Source organism: Eleutherodactylus coqui, chromosome 1 (assembly GCF_035609145.1).
Source record: "Eleutherodactylus coqui strain aEleCoq1 chromosome 1, aEleCoq1.hap1, whole genome shotgun sequence".
Classification (NCBI taxonomy): domain Eukaryota; kingdom Metazoa; phylum Chordata; class Amphibia; order Anura; family Eleutherodactylidae; genus Eleutherodactylus; species Eleutherodactylus coqui.
In genome coordinates, this window is record NC_089837.1 from 214195814 (window position 1) to 214222868 (window position 27055).

Genomic DNA, 27055 nt, shown 5'->3' on the forward strand with positions numbered 1-27055 from the left:
CACTTATGTATCGCAAAGTGCCAACATGTCAGGGGGCGGGGCTTATCACGACGTATGATTTTTACCCCTGTCGTTCTAAAAAGGACAGGGCCGCTTCAAAATAGACAGTATGCAGATTCTGACTGCTTTTTGGACGCGGAAATACTACAGAACGTCCTCAGGGAAAATTTATGTGGAAAATTATGCAGCATTTCTGCATCTAAAAAGTATTCAAAATCTGCACCCTGTCTATTTTGAAACTGCCCTGCCCATTTCTGCCGCATGTAAACATACCCCAGCGGTAATAGTGACACCCCCCCAAGCAGCCCCAGCGGTAATAGTGACACCCCCCCAGCGATAATAGTGACATCCCCCAGCGGTCCCCCAGCAGTAGTAATAGTGACACCCCCCATTAGTAATAAGAGTGACATACCCCAGCGTTCCCCCAGCAGTAATAATGCCCGCTTCCCCCCCCCCCAGCGGTTCCCACAGCAGTCATAATACCCCCCCCCAGTGGTCCACCAGCAGTCACAATGCCACCCCCAGCTGTTCGCCAGCAATAATAATGCCCCCCTCCCCCCGAGCGGTTCCCCCAGCAGTCATAATGGCTCACCCCCAGCGGTTCTCCTGGCAGTCATCATGCCCCCCTTCCCCCCCAGCGATTCTCCCAGCAGTCATAATGCCTCCCCCCAACGATTCTCCCAGCAGTCATGCCTCCCCTCCCCCGGCAGCGATTATCCCAGCAGTCAGAATGTCTCCCATCCCCTCTCAACAGTCAGAATGTCTCCCATCCCCCCCCCAGCGATTTTCCCAACAGTCAGAATGTCTCCCATCCCCCCCCCCAGCAATTCTCCCAGCAGTCAGAATGTCTCCCATCCCCTCCCAACAGTCAGAATGTCTCCCATCCCCCCCCCCAGCAATTCTCCCAACAGTCAGAATGTCTCCCATCCCCCCAGCAATTCTCCCAGCAGTCAGAATGTCTCCCATCCCCCCCTCAGCGATTCTCCCAACAGTCAGAATGTCTCCCATCCCCCCCCAGTGATTCTCCCAGCAGTCAGAATGCCTCCCATCCCCCCAGTGATACTCCCAGCAGTCAGAATGTCTCCCATCCCCCCCCAGCAATTCTCCCAGCAGTCAGAATGTCTCCCCCTCCCCCCCTGCCGTCGATTTTCCCAGCAGTCAGAATACCCGCCCCCTGCCCCACATACTTACCCCTCCTCGTGGGAGCGCAGCTCCTCTCCTGCCTGATCCCAGGTGCATACTGAAGGCAGTGTGCTTCTGTTGGATGCCTTCTCCCCCTGCTCTTGTTGAACCAAAGTAGGAGACGTTGGGGGACGGGGGAGGAGGATCCTGGTTGCACACTGACTCACAGTGTGCACCGGGATCAGCACAGATAGCAGCGCTGAGTGAATGTCAGCAGGGGGGCCGCGGCCCCTGCAGGCATTCACTAAGGTGGTGAGCGGCCGATGGCGGCGCGTGCCAGCAGGGAGGGCTCTGCTTGCCGCCTCTGGCACGCGTGCCATAGGTTCGCCACCACTGGCATAGCTTAACACTTTCTCAAATTTACTATTTTATTTTTCTGCAGACATAGTCACATTGCTTGTTTTATGGAGGACAAGCTGTGTTTTGTACTGTACCATATAAAATGTTTTTCAATACATTTAACATTTTTTAAAGTGGGGTTAAACTTTATTCTGCAGGTCAGTACAAATGTGGCGATATCAAATTTACATGTTTTTTTTCACTCATAATTACCTAAAAAACAAAAACAAACTGCTTTCCGTCGACATATCTTTTATTTTTTTTGTCAATTGGGCTGTCTGAGGGTTTATTTTTTGCAGGGAAAACTATAGTTCTTACTCGCACCATTTTGGGGTACGTACGACTTTTTGATCACTTTTTATTACTTTTTTTGTAGGAGACGGAGTGCCCAAAAAATGCAATTCTGGCATTATGCTTTCTATATTTTCTTACAACGTTCACCATGTGGGATAAATGATGATAATTTAATAGGTCAGACTTTTAAGAAGGCAGCGATACCAATTATGTTTATTTTTTTTTACCTTTTAATAAAATAAAAAAATTAATTAAAAAAAACTTTTTTGTAGTCTCTATAGGGAATTTGAACTTGTGATCATGTGGTCACTTGTACAATATACTGCAGTACTGCTGTATAGCCTTATATTGTGCATTTCAATGTTAGTTTATTCAGCCTTGCAATAGGCATGGCTTAATAGACTGCGTTACATGCAAAGCCTTCACTAGGCTCCGGGTTGCCATGTGAACCCATCGGCAACCTGCAATTACATGACAGAGCAATGCACTGTCAACTTTGACAGTGGTATCTAAACAGTTAATGGCAGTGATCACCGTTAGTATTAAATAATGAAGCAATGGCCGTGATGGGAGCTAAGGGAGCACTTTATCAGTGTATTCCAGAGTTTTTGATATGAGGGGCACCAAAAACTGTCACAAATCATCACGTGCACCAAAATTGCACAAAAAAATACATTTTTCGTTGCAAATGTTGGAAAAATGGTTATGGCTTACCAAAAGAGATTGTGGGCTAAACGTTTAGGGATAACTGGCACCATTTTTTGCTATGTGGGAACATACCCTGAAAGGGATTTATTAATACTAAAAACTGAAATTGTATAATTTTAGCATTTCATTGAAAGCTATAAAGATTTGTGCCATAGTTCATACGGTGCAGATTCTGAAATGTGTGTTATGGAAAGAAAGACTTAGACTGTCAAGTCTTGGCACAAAACCCACATCTGCAGCAGCAGCACATGGATTAGTCGCATTGACTGGGGCTAAATCTACGTGCAAATCCAAAAAAATTAAAAAGTTGCGGCAGAACTCTGAGGCTCAACCTCAGAGCTTTACAACGGATTATGTTTGTGTGAATAAGGCCTACTAAGGGAACACAAAACTAGTTTAAACATACCTATGTGGATGTTCTTAGAGGGAGCATGACTGAGGGAAAGACATTTTGAATCTGTCATGGCGTTCCATAACACTGCAACATCTATCCATGAGACTACTAGGAATATCACTGAAGAGCAAAGGGTATGGGTTGGGAGAGTTCACTGCTGAGAGCCCAATGCTCTGGCAGGAATGCCTAAGGGCCCTTTGCAATGGCGGAATATTTCCGCTGGGACGCAGCACAATTTTTCCAGTGCGGAATCCTACAGGGCTAACTGTGGATGTTGGTGGAGAAATACGTGTTGGCCAAACGAGCATTCAGCCAACAATTGACAGCCGTGTTATCTGTAAAGCCAGATTAAAGGTGTTTTCCCACAACAGATATGTATGATATGCTCATAAAGAATGAGTTGCAATATGGTGTGTCCAACCATATCATCCTTAGAAATATAGGTTCAATGGTGGATAAACTTGGAAATACAGAAGTATGTTCCTTCCTTATAATGGATAGTTCACCATTTCTAACTCTTCATTTTTGTTAGCCTTCTGAATTTGGATTTATCAGGCAGAATTTACATACCTTGGCTGCGAAATTCCAAAAGAGCTTCCTGAATTTCTGTATTCTGTAAAAGTTAAACACTTGTTATAGAGCAGGAGGAGTGGAGCACAGCGATATATAGCTTTATATAAATGTATACACAGTATAACTTCAGCTCTATTTGTTTAGATCCCTGCTCATCCAGAGCTTACGTTTCCAAAAAGGCTGGTCTACTCAATGACCGATGCCCTTCTCCATACCGAAGTGTATACAGAGATGGCTGCCAATTACTCAAACTGTCATAAACCCAGAATGACCAGGGATTATATTACTGAATTACCATTTATACTAAATCTTTTCCTACAAAATGACAGTATTATTCGAGTGACATACCTACACAAGGTATATTCTCCATTTTACATGCCATATAATGTATTGGAAAACTTTTAACATTTCTAACTGGGGCAAAATGTAAAAACACTCAATTAAACCATCTTATTCAAATTTCTCTTGGAGACAGGGTGACCAAAAAAGCTCAATTCTGGCACTGTTGAATTCATTCTAATGGCATTCACCATGCGGGATTAATAATGTGGTATTTTAATGAACTGGACCTTTATGTATGCAGAAATAGCAATTTTTACATTTTTATTTTTTAATGCAACAATTGGCAAAGGGGTTTTTGTTTTTAAACTTACAATATTTTTTTTACTTTTTGTAATAATTAAAAAGTATTTTTGTTATTTTTCCCTTTTTTTCAGTTCACCTTGGGGACTTAAAAGTTGTGATCGTTTCATCCCTATATAGTATAGTGCAATACCATAGTATTTCATTATACTGCATAAGTATTGCATTATATTGTAATAACAGACTTCCTATTCAAAATTCGCCATTTACTAGGAAAAGAATCATGGCTGCCCTGGGGGCATTCAGAAGGCCCCAAACTGCCATGACCCCCCATACAGCACCCTCATGACATTATTGCAGCAGGACATTTAAATCCCGATTGATCAGGACATTTAAATGCAGTTGACTTTACAGGGGAAGTTCGCTACTTTGCAGTTTGTGATATGAAGAAACTTGTATAAAGCACATTAAAAACATACAAAGTGTCAGCTATATTTGCTATATCTGGATTGTGACAACGACAAATATAGCACTAGATACACTATTGAATTTTGATATCAAAAGTTGTGGCAGCGTGGTTTTGCTAATGAAAGTAAAGGGTCAGTTTTTGGTCATGATGCAAAACTTTGTAGGATACTTACAATTTGGCTGGATTGTAAACTCCTACAGAAAGCTGGCACCATGAGCAGGATCACGGCAGATGCATTGTAATGTTGATAATTGTACAGAAATGCACACAGGCTGCAGTAAACATATTGCTGTATGTATATTAAATGGAGTCAAACCGGGCAACAGAACAGGGAAGGGGATTGGATGTTCTGGTTACAGATAAGCTAAGCAGCAGTACTCAATGTCAAGCAATGATCAAAATTTTACCGAAGGACTTCTCTAATGGCATTGCAGGTTGTAATTAATCTAGCAAATAAATGTATAATCGATCGAAAAAGGTTGAATTTGATGGACTTGTGTCTTATAGAACTGTGTTTTTGTTGCACTTATTTCATTCACAGTTTCTGGCTACATAATTTTTCTCAATCCAACTATCTTGCGGCTGTACATTCAATAGAAGACTGGGCATCCAGCAGGGTATCTGCTGACTCATAAAGAGCCAAGAGGGCTGGGAACTTTCCTTTTTTGAAGGTTTGGTTAACATATGCTAGCAGCAGAAGGCATTTGTGGAGGCTGAAGTCAAGAGAAATAGCCAGTGTGAATTTACGGAACTGGAAAATCTATAACTCTATTAAAAAGTTTCAACTGAATTCAGGGGAAGTCCCCGCAATAAGAACACAGGAAAGGCATAACTAAAAGGAAGTGAGATTGCAAGTCATGGGCTTGTGATTTTATGTAATGAGAAGCCATTATAAATGTAATTTAATGGCTTTTACACGCAATTTGTAAACCGGAATATTAGAATAAGTTGGAAGACTGCATGGATTTACTTTATCTTTTTGTATCTTCCCTAGTCTAAGATTTTTCTTCCTGCTTTACGTATTTATGACCTTGCAGAAAGCAAATTCCCTGGACATCATTCACAGCGGTCAGTAGATGGCTTACTCCATTGTGAAATATTACCAAAAATGAAAGAGTAGCATGCTGGATAACAATCTACAACAATAAGACAAATGTAAACCTGCACATCCCTGGCACTGTTAATAGACTGGATAATACAAGACACAGAACAAACCGACGTCTCACCGGGCTGTCCTGCTTTTGGCGCAACTGTAAAGTCAAGTCACTTAACATCTGACTGAGTGTGGCTCGCACGGCTGTGTTTATGCTCCGTTGGTGACAGCTTGAAACATAGGTTTCAATGCAGATCTGTGAGGGGACAACATTAATGCAACAATCAATCATGTTATAATGTTTCCAGCATTAAAGAAAATATATAGTCTCAGGATAAAGAATGATGTTAAAAAAAAAAAAAAGATGGCCATTATTCATCCTCTCATGTTGCCTTTTGGTGCAGTGAGCTAAACTGGTCCTAACTCCAGTACCAGGAAGTGATGATGTTGTGTTCATTGGTCACATGACCACTACAGCCAATCGCTGGCCTTGGTCATGTGTGCTGGAACGGCTTGTGACAGCTGAGGTCAGCGATTGGCTGCAGTGGTCATGTGAGCAATAAACGGGATCCTATAATTTTCTGTATCAGCAAGGACCAGAGCATCAATGCTGGACTAGAGGCAATATCGCCATCTTTTTGCACCCCTCTCAGATGACAGTATTTAAGGTTAGGCTTACACAGCAGATATTGAGTATTCCTCCACTATTGTCTGAGCCTGATGGTGTGGTTGTTGGAGAAACAGGATAAACCTACCAATGTGGCAGGATGTCCTGGCATCTACTGTAACAACAAGATATTTCCCAGAAAACAGTTAGGATTGCAGCAAAGCCTACTATTCAGCAAATCTAGTCAGATTATCCATTTTTGGACAATACAGTCAGAATGGCTACTTCAAGCCCATTACCAATCATCAATTATCTCTGTGTAGATACACTATACATGTAATTACCTAATGACAATTTTATGTAGTAATTAAAAAAAAACAACAACAACAAAACAAAAACACACATTAGGGAGATTCAATTTTATTGGGGCAAATAGCTAAAAATATGATTTTCTTAAAATTTATAGTGGTTTATTTCAAATGTTTTGATATACAATATGTATGGTTCTGGATTACAGGGCGCATGCGGCGACTGTTTTGGTTGGCATCAGCTTTGGGTCATTTTCTTTTTTTCTCTATATATTTTAATTGTATTCCTTATATTATTATTTTTTTTTTTTTTTACTTATTTTTGTAACTATTTTTCTTACCATCTATGTCCCCCATGACCTCATATAAAACCCCTGGGGGACATTCACATGGTCTTTTTTTTGTTTGTTTTATTTGACACTTTTCCACTGTGGCTGAGGTATCTTTAATCTTTAATAATCTTTATTTATATAGCGCCAACATATTCCGCAGAGTATCCATAAAAGCCCCAGTTACAGTGAAAACATCCCCCTGTAGTGGCATCAGTCATTCGGCTTTGGATTTTGTGTCTGTTGCCCTATAAACCATCACCTTCTCCTGGCACTTCCGGAGTGTTTATTCCCAGGTTGCCCTGGATACGTCCTGTAGGCATTCCAGTCCTGCAGTAGGAACAACTTTTTCTATTCAGCTCTCAGGATAGCAATCCAGTCCTGAAAGCTGAATACAAAAAGCCATCCCTGCTGACCAGTGTTTGGTGGGCATGTGCACAGGAAGGAAGAACGGAGTGGGGAATTGTGATAAATGTAGTTTTAACCTTACATGTCAACAGGGATGTAGTGGCCATCTTGGAAAATACCAATGTGAGAAAACATGGAGGACAGGATAAGAAGGTAATCGAAGTGTAATTTATACCCCTAAACAGCTGTGTATAAACTTGACACAAATATCCTACATGTATGGAAATTTTGAAAATTCACTTCCCAACCGGAATAGCCCTTTTACAGTGATGCCAGTTATATTCATCCGATAACTGTACTTGTCCTGTTTAACTGAAGAGGGTTAATTGCACAACAATGGTACACTGCATGCAAAAAGAAACAGATAAGTAATGTGTTTTTATTAATAGAGTTGCTTTATCTGCCATTACTTACCTCAGCGATCTTCAGTACCGAACTACCATTCAGCTCGAATGTGGATGTGTATGTGATGCAGAGTAACACCTACGGAAACAAGGAGGTTAGTGAACCGAGAAATACCCCAAATTACTCAGCATTCACAAATATGTCTTACACGTACAGAAGTAGACAATGAGATAGAGAATGGAGAAGATGACGGATTGGTCACACCCCGAAGGACAGATCTACTTGTTTGGACATACTTTGCTTGCATCTATATTGCTGTACTGCATGACAGAGTTAATATTCAAGAGTTCAGGAAAGATAGGCGACAACCTCTATAAGGCCGGCTTTACATCTGCGTTGGAAGCTCTGGTCGGAGGTTCAATCACAGATCCGGCACAAAACACCGAAAGAAGATGCACCCAAAATCCAGGCGGACCATACTACAGCCAATGGACTCCGTCCCCCGCTGTTCGGTTCCATCAAGAGTCGGAGCAGTTCGGCTGCGAGTACTCCCATTTCCCGCTCTCCGAACGAAGCAGGAAAGCGTAACACCAGCGCAGATGTGAAACCAGAAATGGTTGCTATTTCCTGTTACACATATATACAGTATATATATATATATATATAAATTATTTAATGGGGATTATTTTGATTTAACAATACTGCAGTCGGATTAATTTGTCATACTAGGTTTATCCGCCCTGAGGAGAGTATAAAATAGTGAGGAATGAGCCGATTTCAGTGATATGTTAGTTTCTTGCATGGCTACATTTTCATAAAATCCCAGTTTTTCAGGTGCAGCTCAAGCCAAACAATGTACACATGTACTCTGGAGCCCCCCATATTCATGAGCTGCAGACTAACCCCCCCCCCCCCCCCCCCATCGCTGATTGACAGCCATGTCCTTTTATACCCTTGAAATAGTAGATGCTCAGAACAAACTTGCAGTAGATGTGGTTGGAAAATCAGCAATAAGTGAATTCAAGCATCCTGGGATAAGCATAGATCTATCCTAAAATAATAATATATTTGTGTACGTGTATATAAACATGTATACGTTTTTTATGGCCTTTTAGAAGGGCACTATATTTAAAAAAAAAACAAAGTGCACACAAAAATAAGTGTAAATATGTAAAGAAAATATATATACGGTAAGTACAAAAGAACCCCCCCCCCCCACACATACAATGGCCATGCTAACCCAAAACATAGTCATAGTCCTCCCACTAACCTAAAACTATACATATAAGGGATTATTCAGAGTAGTCCTGTCATACTCTGTTCTTCATCTCTGTCTTTTCCTAATGAAATAGAGCTGCATACAGCCCTATTTCTTCTTGCATTTTAATGGAAATTTGTGAGGGGCGTTCCAAATGGAAGATGTAGATGTGAACGAGCTTGGATATACCAAAATGACTTAAAATATGAATTTTAAAAAGTTAAAAATAAATATATTTTAACCCCTTAATGACATAGGGCTTAAGGACGCAAAGATTTTTCAAATGCTATAACTTTTTTATTTTTCCGTCGACAGGGCCGTATAAGGGCTTGTTTTTTACGTGGCGAGCTGTAGTTTTTATCGGTGCCACTTTTGGGTACATAGACTATATCGTAAAACTTTTATTATTTTTTTTATGATAACAGGGAGAGAAAACGCATCAATTCTGCCATAGATTTTTTTTGGTTTGTTTTTTACAGCGTTAATCATGCAGCATAAATGATACAATACATTTGTCCTGCAGGTCAGTATGGTTACAACGATACCAACATTCTTATATTTTTTTTAGGTTTTTCCACTTTTTTGCAATAAAACCCCCCGTTTTTTGGAATTTTTTTTTTTCTCTATCGCTAAATTCAAAGTCCTGTAACTTTTTTATTTTTCTATGTATGGAGCTCTATGAGGGCTTATTTTTTGGTAGACGAGCTGTAGTTTTTATTGGTACCATTTTGGGGAATATACAGCTTTTTTTATCACTTTTGATGCATTTTTTGAGAAGCAAAATGCTAAAAATTAGCATTTTGCCTCTGTTTTTTAGCGGTTTTTTTACGCTTATTGCCGTACAAAATGAAAAGCGTGTTCAACTTTTTGTACACTTCGTTACGGACGCGTCAATACCCAATATGTGCCATTTTAATTTTTTTTAACCTTTTTATGCTAATATTAGAAAAAGCACAAAAAAGGCATTTTTTAATCATTTTTCATTTTTTTACATTTTTGTTATAACATTTTTTTTACAACATTTGTGTCCCTCTGAGGGACTTGCAGCACAGCACTTATGATCGCTGTGATAAGGCATGGCAGGGCCCTGCCATGCCTTATCGCTTATACAGCAATCATAGGCATTGGCACTACAGGACGCCAGTGACAGGCCAGGCTCTCGCGATAAAAAAACAACAAGTTTCACATTTAAGCGTACTGCCTCTAAACTTCCACAAAAAAAAAGGGAAAAAACTTAGGGCCATTAAACTGTCACTTGTGTGGTTTCAGTGAAAAGTGCCTTGTAGTTAAGGACCAAACACTCTGGTCACTAAGGCACTAAAAGGGTTATCAACATGACAGAACATGTATTGATGGTCAACAGATGGGAACACCCTGAGTACCAACATATGTTCTGCAGGTTTGTCATTGTGCAGGTATTCTCTTCTATATTTTACAGGAAGATACAGAAATAAGACCTCCGAGATTGAACCCCCACTAATCCAACACTGGTGTATTCTATCAGCAACACTCCTTTACATATATGTGTAGGGGATTACTTTCAAATCTTGTAGCCCTCTTAAGTGAATAATCCAGGCAAAAGTCAAACTTGGGTTTAACCCCTTTAGTGGCACGCCCGGAAAATCTCATAACCCTTTTTAGCACTTTTCCCCATACTGTTGCTTTAAACAATATTTCGCTGTAATAAAAATGCCTTATGTTTTTGTGTTACAGGAGATGGCATGTACTTCTGGGCCATGCCTCTGCCATTAGCAGCCAATGCATGTATGTGCTGGCAGACACACCCTAAGGAACACGCAGTGCCGCCGACTGAAGGCTTTTAGCAGTGTTTGTAAACGTTTTGCCATAATTCAGCAGATTACTGCCTGAGACATACAGAAGGAGTTTCATCCGAGCCAACCATGCCCAAGCCATCTGTCACATGATGACAAGGAACGAGCGCGGGTGCTGCATACCTGACCGGTTATTCCGGTTTCCAAGTACATAGTGTGGACTCAGATTTTCACATGTCATGTTATAGCCTCAGGAGGTAAATAGTGTACAGCTCATTTGTATATAGGCCCACAATGCTTTTTGCATTTTTTCTTACTGAACAATTTCTTGCTGCTACATTAGTGTTCTTTGCCTATTACAAAAAAGGGATATGTTGCAGACAAATGCCATTCGCATGGGGGTACTACTGACGAGAGCATTTACGTGCAAGAATAAAGGATGCATACAGCTGACAAATATGCGTTTGCTTGTATGCTTACTGATCATAAGCAAATTCACATGCGGCGATGGTTGAATCAACGACAAACGTTTGTGTCTGTTCATCTGCCTGTGTAAAAGGGCCATAGGGTCCTCTTACACAGCTCGATGTGAGCCAGATCACATGTGTCAATCAACTAAATCCGCACTAATTTAACTGGCCATCACAGAGGCCTATTTAGACTGCACGGGGGTCAAACAATCATTCATCCCCCATACGGTTTCAGTGCCGTTGGCAGGACATTAGAGATGAGCGAACGTACTCAGTTCGGGTGTTTTTGCACTCGAGCACCGCTTTTTCCGAGTAAACGACTATTCGGACGAAAAGATTCGGGAGGCGGCGTGGTGGAGCGGGGGGTAGCAGTGGGGAACAGGGGGGAGCTCTCTCTCTCTTCCCCCCCCCACTCCCCTCTGCAACCCCCCGCTCACCACCGGCGCCCCCTGAATCTTTTCGTCCGAGTAGTCAGTTACTCGGAAAAAGCGGTGCTTGAGTGCAAAAACACCCGAACCGAGTACACTCGCTCATCTCTACATGCCTCATTTACAAGGGAAGACGTCCTGCTGAAAATGAGGATTTTGATTGCAGCAGAAAATATCCCATCAGTGTCTGCTCATTGACTGGATGATTGGGGGCATATTCACATGGCCTGATGATTGGCATATGAACATTTGTGCCCAACTATTAGCCCTTGTAAATTGGCCTTCAATCAGTACTATATAAACAAGGCTGGCTTCAAACGACTGGATTCCTATTGCGAAATGCGCTGTCTGCGTCCGCAGCAAATTGCAGGCATTTTGAAGCATGTAAAACTGCTTTTTCATTTACACTCGTGGGTACAAATTGCGTATTGTGCGAGTAAAAATTGTGCAAGAGAAAAAATTTTTTTGTGATGGTGCGGGAAATGGAAATATAATAGAACAAAGGTACAAATCCAATACTGACTCACAAGTCGTATTTGGGAACATTATCCTATCCTGAAGTACTTACTTTCATAACTTCCACTTGCAGATCTTCATGTAAAGATGGAGTTACTTTCACGGCATTCAGCATTTGGTTAAGTAGCTGCCGCTCATCAGATTCTGTTTCCACGGATACAAATCTGTCGTCAGCAAGAAGTTTCTATAGCAAAAGTAGCAGAAAAAGCAATGAGTCAGCTCTGAGGTCACTAACTATTATGATTTGTGCGACCAGTCATCAGAATCTAAATTTAGTTTCCTATTTTTTTGGTTTCACATACTAATGGGATCTATGGACTATGAAAGAAGATATTGTAAGTCTTGACAGTCAGTTAATACATCCGTGAAAAGGTTAGGCTATGGATCAAAATGTTTTAGAGGTCTTAATTATGTAGAAGCATCATCAGAAATAGCAGCGTATTATTTTAAAGATGTATTCCAGGCAAAGGAGCTTATAGCACAAGCTTAGGATATAAGTGCTTGGTAGGTGGGACTGTGGATCGAAAGAATGGGAATCCTCTGAACCCAGTTCTCCGTACTAGCAGACAGTGAGGGTGATCAATGAGTGGTACAGGTTACCACGGGAGGTGGAGAGTTCTCATTTAATGGAAACCTTCAAACAAAGGCTGGACAAATATCTGTCTGGGACGATTTAGTGATCCTGCACTGAGCAGGGGGTTGGACCCAATGACCCAGGAGGTCCCTTCCAACTCTACCATTCTATGATTTTATGGTGGGTAGCAACTACTAACAGGAGAAAACACCCAAGCGCACAAATGCATTCTTTGTCCTTTCTCCAATGTGGATATTACCAATATCATGAACAAAGAGGTATATAGCACTGAACCCATAAATAATGAGTATTTGGTCTCCATTGTAGTAAATGTCGTTAGACAGCTTTCAATGATGCAGCAACGATGAACAATCTGACATTCTTTCAACTGCTGGAATGTTGCAGGAATAAGCAGTGAAACTGTCAAGTACTAAGTGAGGATATGCTCGACAAATACACCTACTCTCACAAAGCAATATATCCTATTTATACCCCCTGATGATCTGCATTGTTACCTGCATGCCCGCTAGTGCTTGTTGAGCCAGCTTCATATTTTTGGACTCTAGTGCAAGTTGAAGGGGCAGAAGACATCTTTCCCTTAAAAAGCAAAGTAAAACATAAGATGAAGATGTGAATCACAAAAATCCATTTACATAACAGATAAAGAAGGCAGATGGAACCACAAATAGCTCCCTGCCACCTACCTGCACCAGCTTAAATATTATGACAGTCCTGTATTGTTATCATGGAAACATTTCATTTACTGTATTACCTTTACGTGACACATTAGATGTGCAGTGTTTGGATATCAGTAATAAGAGAGGTCTTGTAATAACCAACGCTTCTTTAATATAGAGCACCGTATATCAGCAGAGGTATGCCAGGCCACAATGTATTGTCGTTACCTCATACTTTTTTTTTGTATAGGGTATGGTGCAGAGAAATCAGTACAAGAAACTTCTGCGAGAGTGATCACATGACCCTTTTATAGGAAAAAAAAGAATATCACAATGAGATAGTGGGTGCCCTCATTAAAGGAAGTCTGACAGCTAAATTTGCCCTATTAAAAAGGGAACCTGTCACATACCCACAGCACTATGCACTAAGTTATGGTGCGGTTATGGGATGTGACAGGGAGCCGGCTGATGTATATTTTATACTCATCCGGTCCAGCGATCCAGCGATGTCCCCCTCTGAAGTCGGCGCGGAATGAAAATGTGACTTTTTTCAGAGTCCCGTGCGTGTGCTCTCCTATACAAGTCTATGGGAAAGTGCACAGGACTCTGAAAAATACAACACCTGGCTCCCTGTCACGTCCCTTAACAGTGCTGTAAGTTAGTTTATGGTGCTTTAGGCAGGTGACCAATTCACTTTAACCTAATGTACTCCTATGTACGCGCTGTCATAACGAACCCAGCATTACCTCTATATTTTGCCAGAGTGTCTCCAAGAAGAGATCGGCAAATAAGTATCTGGCTGCGCTATATGCTATATTCGATGGGCGTTCCTCCTCTGCGAGCGATCTGACTCTCTTGCAGGCCTTTCTGGTAAAAGCCGATCCCTTTCTTGCCGAGTGACACCTCCAGCTCTTCCCACTGCAGACGTTAAGCGTTCCGCCTCGCATGCTTGCACTGTGTGATCGGGCGCATGTGTGTGACTCGTTCCCAGCTGGACTGATATCACGCTTATGTGCTGACAATCTAAGGCCCATTAGCATTTAGCGTGATAGATTCTTATTTGCCGGTATCTTCGAAGAGAAGACACTTTGGCAAAACATAAAGGCAACACTAGGTTCATTATGACAGTGCGTACATATCCGTACTGAACGAAAAAAAAGGTTTGGTACTGTGTTAGCCAGTAGAGCAAAATGTGATTATTCTCAGTAGAATCTTCCATCAAGCCTTCCTCAGGCTATAAAGTGAATTTGGGTGATAGTCGTCCCTTTTAGCCGGAGGAAGGATTGATAGAAGGTCCGAAAGCTTGCTGTAACATCATGTATTTTTGTTAGCCATTAAAAGGTATCATATCTACAAGATTACGTGGTTTCTCTCACTGAGAACAATCACACTTATCAGTACTGAAAAACTTTAAAAGAAATTCTAAGTGGGGTGAAATAGAAAAAGACCCCAAATTAGAGATCTTTATGGTATGGCTCCCTGCTATGACACACACAGTCTGCTATGGGCCATTACTGTATGCCCATGTGCCTACGATTTTATATAGGCACAGAGGGCTTGTTTTTTGCAAAGATTCCATGCGATTCACTGAGAAAAAACTGCTATACTGTATTGATAAGGTATTCCCTCTAGAACCATTGTTATATGGTAGGAATATAATGTCTCACAAAGGCACCATATGGTGGCACACAGAGTGCCTGCAGGCATGTCATATGATCCAAGTAGGGAGTGCTGCAAGGAACAGAAGCGAATAGCACAGACTAGGTACAACAAAGCAGAAGCCCTTGTAGTAAACAACTCAGAAATATATCCCAAATGTAAAAGAAACAAATCCAGCACACTAATCTATAAGTGAAAGATGACCAAATCCCTAAGACAGAAGTGTGAGTTCACTGTAACTCTATATTACTGCTGGTACTATTGTATATGCTCTAACATGAGATACCATAATGGATCTCAAGAATGGAGGGCTTCTTTTGGCACTGGCTACAGGCCTTTGATTTAAAGAGGATTTGCCAGTGGATAAAGTCAGCGGGGTTGGCTGTGTGGCTCTGTAGCCACAGCCCAGCTGACTGTATCTACATTTTTTTCATACTCCCCTTCCTTAGCCCAAACTGGCTCTTATTAGGTCTGGCTTCTGGCGCTGTGTCAGGTAGATGGTCCCCACCACTCACTCTCAATTGGCAATGTAGGACTGTCAATCAAGACCAATAGCACCCACTGAGAATGAGTGGTGGGAACTGCCCACTTGACACACTGACAATGCCAGACCTAGAAAGAACTCATCCAGGCAAAGGGAGTAAAGTTTGAAACAAAGGGAGAGAGGGGTCAGCAAGGCTTTGGTCAAACTCCGTGAGCTTATATAGTGATAGGGCCTCTACATTTTCTATTGTGTATAGAACTTTTTCAGCTGTTCCATTCAACTATCTAGGATAGGGAAATCTATGCTACATTTTGCAGGGTCCCTGCACTGAAGAGCTTGTTTAGCAATCTCTGCACCTGAAGAATAAATCGGTGTTCAGAAGACTGCAATGATATTTATTAGAGACTAGCTTACCCGTCGCGCGTTGCTGCGAAGACAGACAGACATACATTCATTCGTTTTTATATATCTAGATAACAACCAATCACAGCGCAGCTTTCATGTTACCTCAGTGGTATAATATATAACAACCAATCACAGCGCAGCTTTCATGTTACCTTAGCAGTATAAAATATAACAACCAATCACAGCGCAGCTTTCATGTTACCTCAGCAGTAAGAGAAATAACAACCAATCACAGCTCAACTTTTATTCTGCCTCAGCAATATAAAAAATAGCAACCAATCACAGCGCAGCTTTCATGTTACCTCTGCGGTATTATATATAGCAACCAATCACAGCGCAACTTTCATGTTACCTCTGCGGTATTATATATAGCAACCAATCACAGCGCAGCTTTCATGTTACCTCAGTGGTATAATATAGAACAACGAATCGCAGCACAGCTTTCATGCAACCTCAGTAGTATAAGTAGCAGCCACCAATCACAGCACAGCTTTCATGTTACCTCAGCAGTATAAGAAATAGCAACCAATCACAGCACAGCTTTCATTTTACCTCAGCATTCTCAATATCCAGCAATTGTCTTGCGAAATGTTCGGCGGATGCATCATTTTCTGGTTGAACACTCATCCCGTTGCTCATAATGCCTTTTGCTTTCGTGCTTGAGATGGAAATCAAACTATCTCTGTCTGGGGGGCATAACTGTCGACGATGCTCGCACGCGCGCCACCTATTGTAGGATAGTTGTACTATGCCTATAATCTTCCCAGGAGTGTACTCAGCAACTTCCCAAAGTCTCATGGCAATCGGATGAATGGTGTAGTAGCGCATAAAGGAGAGACAGACAGACATACATTCATTTATATATATCAGGAAGTGAGAGAATTAGATTCCGTACGTAAAGTTTGGACGCTAATTGTTTGGCGCATAGAACTGAATAATCGAGTTGGGACCCATTAGCTTTTCCTATTTATGACATAATCAATGCTCCTGCCAAATTTCAAGTTTCTATGTGAGAAAATTAGATTCCGTACGTAAAATTTGGACGCTAATTCTTTGGCGCTTAGAATTGAATAATCGGGTTGGGACTCATTACCTTTTCCTATTTATGACAATCATGGCTCGTGCCAAATTTCAAGTTTCTATGACATCGCGAAGTGAGAGAATTAGTGGCAGTGATGGAAATCAAACGATCTACGTGGGGGGGGGGGCACAACTGTCGACGACGCTCGCACGCGCGCCATTTATCGTAGGATAGTTTTACTATGCCTATAATCTTCCCAGGAGTGTACTCAACAACTTCCCAAAGTTTCATGGCGATCGGATGAATGGTGTAGTAGCGCATAAAGGACAAACACACACACACACACACACACAGACAGACAGACAGACACACATACATTCAATTTTATATATATAGATGAGCGAGCATACTCGATAAGGCAAACTTATTTGGGGGGAGACCAGTGAGTTGTGGCAGTGAGCAGGGGGGAAACGAGGGGGATAGAGGGAGAGAGAGATCTCCTCTCCGTTCCTCCCCCGCCGCTCCCCGCCCCCTGTCGGCACCCGAATCTTTAGAGACTAGCTGGCAGGTACTCGAATAAGGCACTACTCGATCGAGTAGTTTGCCTTATCGAGTATGCTCGCTCATATCTAATATTTATCTTAATACATTATTAGATTGAGTTACCTTTATTGCCCAAGTATCACCCCCCGCTCACCCCTGCCGCCCCCCCGAGCACACTCGGACCAGTAAGCAGTTACTCGAGAAGAGCGATGCTTGCTTGAGTAACTGCTTTATCCGAGCGTGCTCGCTCATCTCTAATAGCGTGGAATTCCCCACAAATTCAACAAGTCACCAATTTAAAGTCTACAGCATGTGATACTTCTCTCTTAGTAAAAGATTACAAAGATTGATTTTGACAAAACTGCATGCTCAGCGTTTGGTACCCTATTCGTAAAACTACAATATGTGTCCTTTGTACATCTTGCTATGCACATGGCACAAATATTATGCACATGACACTGCTACATAAAAAAATAATTCAATACTTTCATATGCCCAACAGTCATCCCATGTAAAGTCACTTTTAGATGTTACTTGCGCTGCCCATCCCGATAATTGACATTTTCTAGTTATTACACTGCATAATGAGAAAAAAATGCCAATCAGGATGGATGGGCAGGGCTAGCAGCACCTTATGAATAATCTGAACTGATATGTTGCTGGAAGCTGCAGAAACATACAGGAACGAGCTGCCATTACCCCATAAGTTACAGACTGCTGAAATCAGCATATCTGTCACTACTTTATACTGCCAACTGTGAGAATAGTATAAAGAACATGATAGGTTCCCTTTAAGTTGTAGTTTTATGCACAGGTTCTCGAAAAATGTAGATTTTGTTAGTATGCTACCCGCTTAAAGTGTGGGTGAAGACAAAATATTGCATGACCTCATTCATTATAGACAGCAAGCAACTCTTACCTTAGTTGGCAAGGAGGGACCTTGGATATGCCTTCAGGAGCTTGTAATACATCTGTAAATTGGACGAAGAAATACACATAATCAATAAAAGTAATTTTCTGTCTTCATTGTGGAATACATAATTACATGATTCAGAATGAACAGATATATATATATACACATACATACACACAAGATGTACTACCGGAAGAGGCATTACGCTTTTACACAACGAACACCACAAACTTGGAGCACAATCAGTGCTCAGCTGGAATGTGCTGCATTTACATAAACCTTTAGAAGAAGGGGCTCTCCTATTTGGAATCCCAAATGATCAGCTGTTATTGGGAATCTGCCGGCACCTGTTGTATTGCAGGGCACCTATTCAATTAAATAGGAAACAAATTAACCCATCACAATAAGTACACCATAGCACTTTCTTGCTCTGGCAGGTCCTGAACAGGGAAAACCCTTCTACGATGTCCATACACTCGAATAGGGCAACCACTTTATGTCATGAAAGCCTTACGTGGCACAAAGTGTTAAAGCAGCAGAAATGCAGTTCTAAGCTCTCAACCTGAAGGTTCTGGGTTCAATCCCCGCCTGGTTCAGGTAGCCGGCTCAACGTTGACTCAGCCTTCTATCCTTCCGAGGTTGGTAAAATTACTTTGGGGGGGTAGTAATAAAAAAAATTACCTGAAAGCGCTGTGGAATAAGATGGCACTATACAAATAACAAGAATCATTTATTTTTATTTATGAAAGTTGAGAAAAACTAGTGCTAGATGGTGATAGACTGCAGTATCATGGCATACGGTAGTAATATTGCTCCCTCTTGTCACCAAAATAGTTGGTCAAATAGGCAGTAGATAGAGGCCAGATTTCTACAACACTGTTTTTGGGGAGGGATGGAGACTGCAAAGGGCCTTACAAACTAACACATATACTGGAACAAACCATGCAGGAGAACGTGTTCTGGTATAAAAACAAAGCAAAAAATGGATCTGAAACAAACTGAAGCAAACGATAAGTATTCAGTTTTTTTGAAAACCCATTGAAATCAATGGGGGAAAAAATGATCAGTTTATTTCAGCTTTACTTTTGTTTGGCTGGTATCACATCTGCATTGGAAGCTTCAGCTGGAAGTTCTGGCACAGATCCAGCTCAACATACTGTAAGGGCTTATTCAGATGACCGTATATCGGCCGGGTATTCACGATGGCCGATATACGGCGTCTCTCTCTGCAGGGGGAGGAGGCTGGAAGAGCCGGGAGCAGTGCTCTGAGCTCCCGCCCCCTCTCTGCCTCCTCTCCACCCTGCTGCACTATTTGCAATGAGAGGAGGCGGGACGGGGCAGGACTAAGTTCCTGGAATTAGCTCCGCCCCAGGCCCACCTCCCCTCAATGCAAATAGTGCGGAGGGGCAGAGAGGGGGTAGAGAGTTGGCAGAGAGGGGGCGGGAGCTCAGAGCACTGCTTCCGGCTCTTCCAGCCTCCTCCCCCTGCAGAGTAGGACGCCATATATCGGCTGGCGTGAATACGCGGCCGATATACGGTCGTCTGAATAAGCCCTAAGGAAAAGCCTGGCAGCTGGGTGGAAAGCGAATGGACTCCATTATAGTCAATAGGACGCGTCCAGTGCTCTTTGCTTCCTTCCCGAGACGGAGCCATTCAGCTGCGGGGATTCCACCTTACCTTCTCCCCGGACGGAAACCCCCAGCACAGCTGTGAAACCACGCTTTCTCTGCTTCAAAAATGAAACAGAGAAACGGAAACCGAAATCTGAGATAAAAGCAAGTGTGAACAAGCCCTAAGACTGTATTCACATTGGAGACATATAATGCCGGACGAAAAGGTTGTGCGTGCAGGACTTTCTCATCCGGTAAAATGCTGGACAGGTGCAGGAACCGGACAGCTCCCATTATAGTTAATGAGGTCCATTCGTCACAGTTGGGTTCTGTTAGATGGATTTCTTCATCCAGGGGATTCGGTTTCCCTGCTTCCATAACGGACCCCCTAGCACACATGTGGATTTAGCACAACACTGTTTTTTATAATTTATTTATAAGCACTTTTCTACAGCAAAAAATTCCAGTCTGACTTCTACTGGACTAACCCAACGCCGTTCCATCAGTCCTAGACACAGGAGAAAGTAGAACAACATTGGAGAGCTGGACACAATGATTTTTTTCTCATAGCTGGTACCAAATGGACAGCTGCCTTTATTTCTCTACAGCCTAGCCTGTGTTGGTAGTTGGGGATGGCGCTTCCAGACTCCACTTTTCTTTCTACTGATCCCCTTTAGGCCTCTTTCAGATGAGCATATTTGTAAATGACGGATTCCGGATGAAATTGCATCACTAGTAGAGATGAGCAAGTATACTCGCTAAGGGCAATCACTCGAGCGAGTATTGCCTTTTGCGAGTAGTTGCCTGCTCATCTCAAAAGATTCAGGTGCTGGCGGGGGTGAGCGGTGAATTGCGGAAGTGAACAGGGGGGAGAGAGAGAGATCTCTCCCCCGTTCCTCCCCGCTCTCCCCCGCCGGCACCCGAATCTTTTGAGACGAGCGGGCAGGTACTCGCAAAAAGCAATACTCGCTCGAGTATTTGCCCTTAGCGAGTATGCTCGCTCATCTCTAATCACTAGGTCATCCGTGTCGGCTTTCATTTTCTATCGGGCGAAAATGTACCTGCGTTTTGGCCAGTAGAAATCCGCTTATTTTAAAAAGGCCTAAAAATGAAATCTATTAATGGGTACCTGGCTCCAGAATAGCAATCAAAACAGCTGTCCAAAGTTTCAGTTGCCCCCTTACGTTGTACAGGTGCTCATGTAGTGACAGCAAAAAGGTCATCTACTGACTTAAATAGGTTATTGTAAAAAAAAATATGTACAAAAATTCATGTTTTTTAACAAGCCCCAAAAACAGTGCATGAGAAGAATGCCTTACGCCCAATGTCCACGGACAGATTTGATTTGCGGCACCCGCTCGGGAGATCCGCACATCAAGCCACCCATAGGGAGACATGGGCGCCCGCAGAGCAGCTAAAAGCATGCGGATGTGATTTTTTTTTCCCCCAGCGTGTGGATTGCATTTTCCTGCAATCAATGGAAGCCATCTGATCTACGGCTAAGTCACAGCTGTCACTGTGGATGTGCCGTGGATCTTCATGGGAAAGCACGAGATTCAAAAACAAAAAGACAGCACCACACATGTGCCAAGCATGTCGGCCGACGCTTACGGATGCATCTGCCGTACTGAAGAAAGAAGATCCGTCCGGCACAGAAGAGGCCCCCGCTTGATCCGGAGTGGTAAGAAACTGTCTTGTAATGTCCATGGCCGCGGGCATGCATGGATTCTGCTGCGGGATTCAGCAGTGGAATCCATGTGTGCAAGTGGACATGAGGCCTAAGGCTATGTTCATACGGGGCAGAATTTGCTGTGGAGTATCTAATAAATATATGCCTGCAGTAGATGTACAAAATCCACATCATTTTGTGCAGAATTCATTCACTCATTTGAAGACATGGTATCCGCACCACAAATCCGCTGCGATGATTGACATGCTGAGAATCCAAAATCCGCTCCACAGGTTGATTTCCGCACCAATTTTGTGTGGACCTTGTGTGAATTTCCTGAACTTGATGCTGTGTTAAGTAGTAACTAACACGTCACTTTTTTTCTGCATGCAGATTTTAAATTTGTGTGCAGAAACAATTCCCGCCATGCAGACCATGGCGAAGGTCCCTATTTAAAGCAACGGGATTCTGCTGCAAATCTGCGGGGAATAAATGTGGGGTGAACACAGCAGAAAGTTGTTCTCCTAACACAAATATTACGCCATTGTGTTCATAACAACTTTTAGACAACTGCCTTTTAGCATGCCAATAGAGGACAGGGGTAGTCTGAGAGCCTCCCTATAGACTGTGCTATTAGGCATCAGCAAAGTCCATCCTATAAAGAGGACAGGGACAGACTGTCCAGATAGGAAGAGGAGCGCAGGAGAAGGAAACTGCTTCTATGTGTATGTATATACTTAAGATTTGTATTTATTTCCTTTATGTTGGCTGAGGCTGATCTGTGCGATCCCTGCTCCCTCTAAATGCAGATCACACATAGTACTGGTCTTAACCCTTTCCAATCCAATTTGTATTTTGGTTTTCCTAGGGGGCCTACTCTTTTTCTGCTGTCATACAACGGCGCTATCTGCTGGCTAAAGCCAGTACTGCATGAGGTGACACATTGGATAGGCTCCGACAGCAGAGAGGCTGGCAATTTACAGTATGAGAACCCCGATGGACGTCTTCCAACATCGGAGCTGTATAACCTTAAATCATGTCTTTAGACGTCAGACAGTGGATTGGAAAGGGTTAAGGTGCCCATACAAGTTAATGAAAATTGACAACTTCAACCAAAAGAAGCTTGGTAAAATATAACAATGAATGACGGCTTTAGCCAACAGATGACGGATCGTCACCGTTTGTGAAGAAGCATCTGCTTTTTTAAACATTTTCGGCCAATTGTTGAATAAATGATAGATCTTTCCTTGAAAGAATGTCGAAAGAAAGACTCTTCATCCAAGGTCACTGAACATGTACGGCCAGCCTGAACGACTGTAAAGGCTAGTACGGACTAGAATGTTAAACTAATGGCCACGAGATGATTGTTTATTCGACCGTTGTTTAAACCCCAACCAATTTCTATCTAATGTGTATGGCCAACTTCTGGATACAAGCCATTACATGACAATTATCTGTATATGGAGAAATCCAAGAAGATCACATTCTCCCAGAATCCCACTCAATGCGACAGAAGGACGTCAGTGACTCCATCCCATCGACATGATTACAACTGTTCCTGAATTGAGCCCTAATGCTATATGCAGCAGCCACTTTATTCACCATGTTTGGTGCTTCGTAGGTCAGTACAGTCTGTCTTAGGTCGATCTCATCAGTGCCCTATTGAAAAATGAACGTGAATAGGTCACTAGATTGTGATTAGTCCTATGGTGGTCAGGAATGGGTTAAGTGTCCTCTTGTGCCACAGCCACATTGTATCTCTTTGCATTAGGGTGGATTCAGGCGACCGTATATAGGCTCGGTTTTCACGCCCAGCCGATATACGGCGTCTCTCTCGGCAGGGGGTGGAGGCTGGAAGAGCCGAGAGCAGTGCTCTGAGCTCCCGCCCCCTCTCTGCCTCCTCTCCACCCCCCTACACTATTTTCAATGATGAGAGGCGGGACGAGGGCGGATCTAGTTCCCGGAACTTAGCCCCGCCTACCTCCTCTCATTGCAAATAGTGCAGGGGGGGGGGGGGGAGAGGAGGCAGAGAGGGGGCGGGAGCTCAGATCACTGCTCCCGACTCTTCCAGCCTCCACCCCCTGCCGAGAGAGACGCCATATATCGGCCGGCGGCCGATATACGGTTGTCTGAATGCGCCCTTAGGGTGTGATCTAGTTGGATATGAAGTCAATGAAAAGAGCATACGTAGGCAAAATTGCATTTAGGCCAGGCCCCTTAATGACATAAAAGCAGCCAATATGACCATTAGATATATATAGCAAATTGTACTTCTTCTGCAGTAATTCTAGACTGGTGAGTTGGGTAATGTGTCACCAGAAAATTACCTATTGCTTAAACTAAGTTTTTATGGTAAACATATTTAAAAAAATTTTTTGGTGTTTTTTTTTTTGTTTGGTTGTTTTTTTTTACATTTTTCATGTTTCTGCTAGTATTAGAAAAAATCCCCAAATCCAGTATTTTTCACCCTGACCACTAAACCTAATACGAGTCTGTCACTTCCTGTTCTGTATAGAAATCTTCTCAGCGGACATCTAATTATCATCACAGGCAGGATTACAATGAAAGAAAACACCTATATAAACATAACTCTGGATCTACCATTCTCAATATGTGATGGTCACAGCTCTCCTCCTCCTCCTCCTCCTCCCTGCACAATGACCTCTGCACAGATTCCTAGAACACCCCCCCATAAAAGTCAATCTCCAGACTACAAGCTCCTGTGTCCATGTGACGGCTGTAACGCATATCTCTAAATGCTATTAACCTTTTACATGCCAATGTTCCCAAATAGGATCATTACTTTTCAATTTTATTTCATTACTTTTCAATTTTATTTTAGTGGCCGAAATTTTACTACTTTTGTTAAAAAAAAAAAATAATAATATCAGCCCGTAAAAAGGTTTTCCCATGCAAATACTACTGATGACTTTTTCTCAGGATTGGCCATCAATAGTTGAATGGCCGGGGTCACCACTGTCAGTGCCATAAGACAGGGGTATAGAATGGAAGCTGTGGAGTGGGGGATTCAAAAAGATCTAGACAAGCTTGCACAGTGGGCAGCGACTAACAGAATGGTATTTAACAAGGAGAAATGCAAAGTCCTACAGCTGGGCAAGAAAAATTAAAAATGCACATACAGAATGGGAGGAATTGGGCTAAACAGCAGCACATGTGAAAAAGACTTGGTTAAACTAATAGATCACAGACTGAACATGAGTCAACAATGTGATGCAGCAGCCAAAAAGGCAAACACAATTCTGGGATGTATTAAGAGAAGCATAGAGTCTAGATCACATGAGGTAATTATCCCTCTCTACTCTTCCTTAGTCAGACCTCATCTGGAATACTGTGTCCAGTTCTGGGCACCCCACTTTAAAAAAGACATAGACAAACTGGAGCAAGTTCAGAGAAGAGTTACCAAGATGGTGAGTGGTCTGCAAATCATGTCCTATGAGGAACAGTTAAAGGATCTGGGAATGTTTAGCTGGCAAGAAAGAAGGCTGAGAGGAGACTTAAAGGGGTTGTCCCGCGCCGAAACGGGTTTTTTTTTTTTTCAACCCCCCCCCCCCCCGTTCGGCGCGAGACAACCCCGATGCAGGGACTGAAAAAAAGAACAGCACAGCGCTTACCTGGAGGCTGGAATCGGCACGTGACGGGGCGGAGCTACACGGAGCTACACGGAGCCCCATTGAGAACAGAAGAAGACCTGGACTGCGCAAGCGCGTCTAATTTGGCCCTTAGGCCATTTTAGACGGCGAAAATTAGACGGCAACCATGGAGACGAGGACGCCAGCAGCGGAGCAGGTAAGTGAAAAACTTTTTATAACTTCTGTATGGCTCATAATTAATGCACAATGTACATTACAAAGTGCATTAATATGGCCATACAGAAGTGTATAGACCCACTTGCTGCCGCGGGACAACCCCTTTAATAGCTGTCTACAAATATCTGAAGGGCTGTCACAGTGCAGAGGGATCAGCCCTATTCTCATTTGTACAAGGAAAGACTAGAAGCAATGGGATGAAACTGAAAGGGAGGAGACACAGATTAGATATTAGAAAAAACTTTCTGACAGTGAGGGTGATCAGTGAGTGGAACAGGTTACCACAGGAGGTGGTGAGTTCTCCTTCAATGGAAGTGTTCAAACAGAGGCTGGACAGACATCTGTCTAGGATTATTTAGTGAATCCTGCACTGAGCAGGGGGTTGGACCCGATGACCCTGGAGGTCCCCTCCAAATCTACCATTCTATGATATTCATCAATATTATAATCCCAGAAATCCCCATGAACAGCAGCTCAGGTAAGAGCTTTCCGATAACCCCAGACTACAGTCTGCCAGGTACAGAAGCCTATATCCTGCCGAACCATAGTGGGCACAGATGCCCTGTGATGGCATCATGGGAGAGCTTGGAATAAAAGCCATCACCAGGGGCTGGCTGTACATGTGATCCCCTCTATAGGGGTCCTATGCTTTCCGGAAGGTATACAGAAGACAATGGATGGAGTCACTCTAGAAGTAACTACTGGAGGCGACAAGCCGCTTCCAGATGGATGGAGGGGCTGCCATCAGCCTTCAACACTGGCACCATGTAGAAAAGTTTAGCATGTACAGAAGAGCTGGCAGAGCAGCAGGGGGCACACCTGCCAGTCCTACACTTGCCAACAATGCTCCTGAACTGTCATCGCATCTAGGGTGACGCCACCTGCTGCAGACAGCCATGATGGGTAGGAGCTGGCAGCACATGCCCGCAGGTGCAGGGCACTCACCGATGGCCGAGGCGCAGTTATCCTTGATAGCCCTGTGCTTGTTGCCGGTGGCTTCCTTCTGCAGCTTCCTCAGAGTCTCTTCCATGTCGGCTGGATGTGGCAGCAGGGATGCTGCTGAGCGCGGCTAAGCCCGGGGTTTAGTGATGCCCCAGCCCCCTCTCACGGCAGGGCTCAGTGCGCAGCATCCCCACAGCTGATGAATCATCGCACGGCTCCACAGGGGCGCAGGACAGACGGGAGGAGAGATCCCCCCCGTTTATGACTCTATTAGAAAAGCCTCAGCCAGGATCCTACCGAACGGAATAAACCATTCCATCAAGGAGGGGGGAACAGGCTGGGATTTCCTGTGTACGTATTGGCTGTGGGCGTGCTCAGGAGTGTCACCTGCCCACCGCGGGGTCCTCGGTCGCTGTCATATGTATTAGCACCGGCTTTAAATCACATTCTGTGAAGACGACTCATGTAATATATCATCCTCAGGTACTGCCCCTTCCCCATAATCATCGCTAGGGGGCTCTCTTCTACACATCCACGGTGGATGCTACATCCTGGAGAGATAATGACGTCACGCACGTAACCAGACCCTCCTGTGGGAGGAGCCGGGCCGGAGTGCCGGTTGCTACGGAGGCTTCTCTGCCCGGGAGTTCTCAGGT

General features: G+C 43.2%; 1 protein-coding gene across 1 annotated transcript in view; it reads right to left on the reverse strand.

Annotated features, from left to right (window-relative positions):
* The window catches only part of ARFGEF3 (ARFGEF family member 3), a 92556-nt gene extending 65858 nt beyond the window's left edge, over window positions 1-26698 (reverse strand). The window contains exons 1-7 of the mRNA XM_066605504.1: window positions 26403-26698; window positions 18358-18409; window positions 13165-13246; window positions 12128-12259; window positions 7701-7769; window positions 5768-5890; window positions 3488-3530 (exon numbers count right to left, since the gene is read on the reverse strand). Of these exons, the coding sequence (XP_066461601.1) occupies window positions 3488-3530; window positions 5768-5890; window positions 7701-7769; window positions 12128-12259; window positions 13165-13246; window positions 18358-18409; window positions 26403-26487 (586 nt within the window). The 5' untranslated portion in view covers window positions 26488-26698. The remainder of the gene's footprint in view (window positions 1-3487; window positions 3531-5767; window positions 5891-7700; window positions 7770-12127; window positions 12260-13164; window positions 13247-18357; window positions 18410-26402) is intronic.
* Between the last annotated feature and the right edge of the window lie 357 nt (window positions 26699-27055).